General features: G+C 55.1%; 1 protein-coding gene across 2 annotated transcripts in view; it reads left to right on the top strand.

Annotated features, from left to right (window-relative positions):
- Positions 1 to 940: 940 nt before the first annotated feature.
- SPPL3 (signal peptide peptidase like 3) overlaps positions 941 to 6,337 on the top strand; it is a 46,640-nt gene continuing 41,243 nt past the window's right edge. For both annotated transcript variants that reach the window (XM_031592254.2, XM_031592255.2), the window contains exon 1: positions 941 to 1,247. In XM_031592254.2, the coding sequence (XP_031448114.1) occupies positions 1,225 to 1,247 (23 nt within the window). In that variant the 5' untranslated portion in view covers positions 941 to 1,224. The remainder of the gene's footprint in view (positions 1,248 to 6,337) is intronic.

Raw genomic sequence — 6,337 nt, 5'->3', positions numbered from 1 at the left:
GCCGGGCTGGGAGGAGATGCTGGGATTCCTATCTAACAGTGGGACCCCGGCGAGCCTATTGCTCGCCGTGCTTTTGGTATTCCCCCCCATAGCTGATAAATCCAATTTCAAGCGGGTTTTTCTCAGCGTTGGTTATGTCAGCAGCTCTGAAGTCCTTCCTGCCCGCGAGGCGCAGAGCTGTGAGACAGCATCCCAAAGCTGTGCGACCGCTACGGAAAACAGAACGGGGAGAACAAGGCTTCCTTCCGCCTCCAGGGCAGCGCTTAACCGCGCTTCAAATACAAACGGAGCACAGAAGCCTCCAAGGCGCAGCACCAACTTACTGAAAGCAGCCGAAGCGAGGTACCGCGCGTCCCCTCCGTGCAACGTGTGCGCAGACCGCGGTTCCCTCTGTGCTAATGGGGGAAACCGACCCAGCAGAGCTGGGCAAAGCAGCCCAAGGCACAGCCCAGAGGAAATTCACGCTCCGTTTAATGCTCGAATTTAAGAGCCAGCTTACCGGACCCTTTGCATTTACCACCTGCTCCTCTTTCGGCACAGCCTCAGCACAAAGCCCACCCTTAGCTCCAGTGCACGGCACAGCCCAAAGCCTCAGCACAAAGCCCACCCTTAGCTCCAGAGCACGGCACAGCCCTTTCTCGGGCAGGACGAGCCCGGCTCCCCGCCCCTCTCCCAGCCTTCACTATTACCTGCCCGCCCGCACGGTCGCGGCGCGGCCGGGCACGACAACCACAACCCCCCCCGCGGCCTACGAGCTGTCTCCCCGCGCGTGCGCGCGGCGGCGGCACGTGAGCGTGTTGTGGGCACGTGATGCCGCGCCCGCCCGCCCCCACGCGGGCTCCGCCTCCGCCGTGCGCGAGCGCGAGCGCGGGTTCGCGGCGCGGCCTGGCCCGGCCCGGCAGCCGCCGCCCGCCCCCGGCCCGCCCCTCGCCGCCGCCGCCGCCGCCGCCTCGCCGGCCATGAGGCCCAGCCGGCGCCCGAACGCGGCTCCGCGTCGCGGCTGCTGAAGCGCCGCCTCGCCCCGCCACCACCACCATCGCCCGCTCCGCCATCCCCTCCCCGCCCGGCTGCGGACCCCCCCTTCGCTCCCCTCCCTCCTCGCAGCCGCCGCCGCCATGTTGGGCCGCGAGCCGCAGCGGGGCCGCCACTGAGCCCCGGAGCTGCGCGGCGCGGGAGGAGGCGGCGGCGGAGGAGGAGCGCGGGGCCCGGCCGGCCGCCGCAGCCATGGCGGAGCAGACGTACTCGTGGTGAGGAGAGGCCCGGGGGGGCGGCCCGGCTCCTTCCGGCGGTCCGGGGTGGGGGGGGGGTCGCGGGGCGGGCGGGCAGCGGCCCGGGCTCGGCTTCGCGGCGGCGCTGCCCTCGCGGCCGCGCTCGGCTTCCTGAGGCGGCCCCGCCCGCGGGGGTCGCGCCGTGCGGCGGCGGTGCGGCGCGGCGCTGCGCCCGGTGACAATGGGCTGCGTGCGGGGAGAGCGGAGCGGAGCGGGAGGGACGGAGGGAGAGAGCGGCTCCTGCGGGAGGCGCGGAGGCGGAGGGCGGTCGCCTTGTCCTGGCGCGGCCCGGCGCTCAGCCCGCGGAGCTCCGCGTTTCGGTGCTGCTGGGGATCGCAGCCGGAACGGCTCGGAGCGCTGCGCTGCTGGGGGCTGCGGCGCTTCGGCCGCCTTCTGATTTCCCTCAGCGGCGCCGTCCGGAGTCGTTCCTTACGGTTCTGTAACAGTCGGGGTATTCTCGTTCAAAGCGAGGAGCTGCTCGTCGGCTGGTGACCTTGGTGCGTGCTGAGCGCGGAGACGGCGCTGCGTGCGCGGGAGCACTTCCATCCCATCGGCTGCGGAGGCCCTTTACTTTACAGACTGGAGAGCCCGCAGGGATTTCTGCTCTGTGCCTTTGGAGCTCATCGCTGCTGCTTCTTCCCCACAGCCCCCACACGTGGGCCCTCTGCGTTTCCCTGGGCTGGGGATGAACGCTGCTTTGGGCTGTGTGTCCGGAGGTGCGGCGAAGGCTGAGGTTGTTTGCTGCTCTTCAGGGCGGATTGCAGGAGCCTGGAGCTTTGCTGTGTGTTGGGCTGGGAGCAGCTCAGGCCACGAGGCCTCCATCCATCCCCGAGCGCTGAGCTCGTTGTGTCTGAGCTCACTGACGTGCCCTTAGTCTGAGGTTTCTGTCACATCGCACGTAGAGCTGTTGGCTGGGATTGCAGAAGGAGCAAAGGCCCAGTGCTGTTTGGAGGGATCCTTCCCTACACTTGTGTGCTTGGCTATGTGTTCTACTGCTTATGCTTCTAGTAATAGTCTCACGTTTGCCTATTTTTAATGATGGAGGTGCAGCCCTGCGTGCAGCTGGGTAGTGCTTTAGTGCTCTGGGACAAATGTGTGTGTTTTGATGTCAGCTAAGGAAAGCTGTACTTCTGTGAAAGAGCTGTGCAGGGCTGCGTGTGGCAGTCGGCGCTGTCACACGGCTGTGAAGCTGGCAGGTTTCCTTCTGTCCGTTTGCTGGACTGGATCCCTCTGTGCTGCAGAGCTGCTCTCAGAATGCACGCTGTGTGCCTGGCTGTAGCTGCTGGGTTGGTTACAATTTGCCACAGGTGTCACATCGGGTATTTGGCATCACAAAAAACCTTCCATGCACCTTGGTTTGTGCAGGTGTAAGCTGTAGGTGGGTTAGATGGATTCCTCAGCAGTGCTTCCGTGTTGTCCACAGTGTAGGCTGAGTTGCCCCCTTTAGGGGTAGCCACCAACGTTCACTTGCTGTAACTTCACAATGGGGTTGTTGGTTTCCTTTTGTGTTAGAGATACCTTGGAAAAATGTGCTGTACCAAGCTGTGATCATTGACAGGAGCATTATAAACACCTGCACAAAGATGGCCTTTATTCAGTGACTGAGGTCTCCACTAGCAATGTTTTATTGAAGAGATAAGAACAAGTTCTGATTTTATTATTGTTTTGTATGTAAACATCTGAGATTTAAGGTGTGTTTATATTCTTAATTTACTTACCAAGTGCAGTTGGTTGCATGTATTTTCTTGTATTGTGAGTTAGGAAAGAGGTAGCTACACTTCTTCACTGCACCTTTCATAAATACATCATCTGTCTTCTGTCACCATCCTTGCGTGTTGCTTCTTGCAACATCTTCTGGTTCTTTTTTTCCCCAGTAAAGCCCACACCTATAACCATCTGTACTTTTATTGAGATCTTTTTTAATCTCTTAACTAGACCAACGGAACCAGTATTGCAGATATAGGTGTGTTATCCCTGCTGGGAGGAACTACTGAGAATGTTGCTGATGAAAATGAACACTGTCAGTCTGGAAAAACTGATCTTAATGTGAACTATGGGAGAAGTACCGGATGGGAAGGCTCGTTCAAAAGATAGGCACTTGTGTTTTATTCAAAAACCTTTCCTTTTATTGAAGAAAACATGTCAGTAGTGAGTAGTGAAATTTCTTTGCCAAAAACCTGTGGTGGTAGGAGGTTATGCATGAGGCACAGGGAGATGTGACTGCTGTGTCAGTGATTGCTCGTGGTTTTCTGTATTAAATGAAAACTGAAATGAAGTAGAATGGGTTTGGAGAGGAAAGAGGCTGTGGAGTACCCATTTTCTTGACTTCCTGTCTGTACTCCAGCAAGGAAATGGGACTGGGTGGTGACAACAGTTACTGCTGCAACACAAGAGGTGAGCATGGGGAGAACTGCTCGCCCAGTGCTGATGTGTGTGGGTGGACAGGAGATTGGTGAGGGTTTTCTTTGCAGGCATCCTATGGCTGGAAATACCACAGTGGGTGAGTAAGGAAAGTGGCAGTGCTGGGATCGCAGTGCTGGGATCACAGTGCTGGGATCACAGTGCTGCACAGAGCCTGGGCCTGCCTCGGTCCCCAGTGCCCTGCAGTGATGTCTGTGCACTGGATCCAGCTTGGGCAGCATGGCAGCACATGGGGTTTGTTTCAGTCAGTAGGTGTTGGTGCTTTCCCTGACACCCTGTCCTTTTTTTGCTGTTGCCCAGTCTGGCAATAGAGATCACTTTGTTGGTTGTTTTTTTCTCCAAAAGATTTTCGCAGCTTCCCCTGTATGTAAGTGTGAGAATTCTGCTCTGATCCCATTACAGTTTTCATTTTTTCCTTTCCCAGAGTGTTCCCTGGGAGCTGGGTGGATTGCAGTGTGTGTGAGCCCGTGGCTGGGGGGAAGCACAGCACCAAGTCACTGATTTCCATCCAGAAGAACTCCCTCCTAAACACTCCCAAGTGGAGGAATGCTCCTGTTCTGGCCACCAGCTGTTGGGTGGCTGATGGGGGATAGGTTTGGAAATCTCTCTACCTTATGCAGAGGAGTGTGGGAAATTCAATGTAACGATGTGTCAGAGTAACCCATAAAGCTGCTGGCTTCTGGAATAAGCATAAGCATACAATGCCATCTTTGTTCCTGGGAGAATTCCTATCGGTTGTTGTGTACAGCCCTTCCAGGATCTGAGCTCTGAGCTGTCAGTGCATTTAATGGTGCAGCATGCAACAGAAACACAAGGAATCATTCACCTGAGTTCTCAAACTATTGAACTTCTGAGGAGAGCTGTGAAGGACACGGATGAGATCTGGTTGTGTGTGCTTTTCCAAATGCAGTGGCTGTGTTTCTTAAAATCTGGAAGAAGGGAAGGACCAGTTGTGGTGCTTTGATGTGTCTGAGCTAATCCATGTCATTGTTTGGGTGGTGTGATGTATCATCATCTCTCACATAAGTGCCACCTTTGTTACAGTCTTTATTGCCTTTGGACGTTTTATAACCATAAGCAGTATGGGACACTCTAAAGGCAAATAATTGACTCAGGCAAATTAGTCAGCCTAAGTTAGTTCAGGTGACAATTGGGTAAAGTTTCCAGGAAGAAACAAGGCAGAAGTTGGTTAAACGAAAAACAGCTTGTGCACATTTTCCTTGTGCTGCTGTGTTGCATTGGTGTAACTGATAGAGGTTAGAATTTGGAATGATTTGGTCGCTTCTATGGGCTGGGTGAAGCAGAGGAGAACACAGACTGGCATGCAAGCTCAGCTGATTGAGGCAATCGAGCTGACTTGGAAAGGTGATGATTTAATAAGCTTAATGGAGCGTATGTGTCATTACAGCTCTTCCTGATCCCCCTTCTCCCTCTTTAATTCTTCCAAGAATGCTGACACGGGTGACCCTTTTTCCTGCATCTCTTACAAGTGGTGTCTGTGGCTGGAGTGCTCTGCTGTGCCCATCGCTGCGGGAGCGCCGCTCCTCCTGCCCACCAGCACTGCCACCATGAGCTCGTCCTGCAGCTGGTTCATTGTGCAGCCACTGTGCTCTTATCAGCCTCATCAGATTCTGCTGAGCGTTTCTTAAGGACAGGTCTAAGCCCCAGGTCCTGCATGTGCCTTGGGCAGCCTCTGTGTCTGGTTGTGCCATCAGTGGTGCGGTGCGCGGGAGAGGTCTGCTGCCTTCATGGAAAGACGTTCAGTTACTGGTAATTAATGCAGTAGAACAGAACATTCTTCATATCTTACCATAACAAATATTCTAAAAATAATGTGAGGTAGCTTCTTTTGAGTTTGTAATGAATTTCTTTACTCCGTACATTGTTTTAGCAGAAGTTCACAGAGATAGCTGATGGTGTTCCACTGAATCACAGAAATTTGGGAGCTCCTTGCAGATACCATTTCCCCTGTCAGTAGTGCCACAAATAGCAGCTGCGTGCTGGGACAGCACTGTTAGAGGGGGCCCACAGCACAGCCATGTGTCAGCTGGTGCAGTGGTCTCACTGTGTGGACTCGGTGCAGCGGTGACACACGCAGCATTGCGGGGGGGTTTCCATACAGGCTCAGCTAGCAGCAAACGTGTAACTGTAGGGCTTGTCTCTGCTTCAGTTGTTACTTGGGTTAGCAAGTCCAGCTTACTCCTCCTGAGGCCGCATGTTGGGCAAGAGCAAAGTGCTGGAGCTCTGTGCTGCTGTGCTCAGCAGGATGGAGGTGAGCAGAGCAGTGGGGCTTTGGCTGTTCTGATGCCCGTGGCACTGAGCAGCGTGCTGCCCTTTGTCCTGCCGGGCACCTGGCCCCACTTTAAAGCTTGGTTGAGATTTCTTTGGTCGCTTTTATGGTGAGTAGAAATTCAGTGTGAGTTCTGAATAAACACCGTAATGAGGATAAGCCAATGGGACTTTACCCATGAAAGCTCTGCCAGCTGTCGGTACGGACATGTTGGATGTGTGCGACCAAAGCTCAGCAAAGCTGTGATAGGAGAGCAGCTTTTACTGTTACAGTCACACCACTTTCGGTGCTGTGCTGTGATTTATCACACCAGCATCTGTGTCAGACCCATTTGGCAAGATAAAATAGGTGTAACGTG

Source organism: Phasianus colchicus, chromosome 18 (assembly GCF_987193195.1).
Source record: "Phasianus colchicus chromosome 18, bPhaCol1.hap1.1, whole genome shotgun sequence".
In the NCBI taxonomy this organism is placed as follows: domain Eukaryota; kingdom Metazoa; phylum Chordata; class Aves; order Galliformes; family Phasianidae; genus Phasianus; species Phasianus colchicus.
This window is presented reverse-complemented; position numbering and strand designations above follow the sequence as displayed.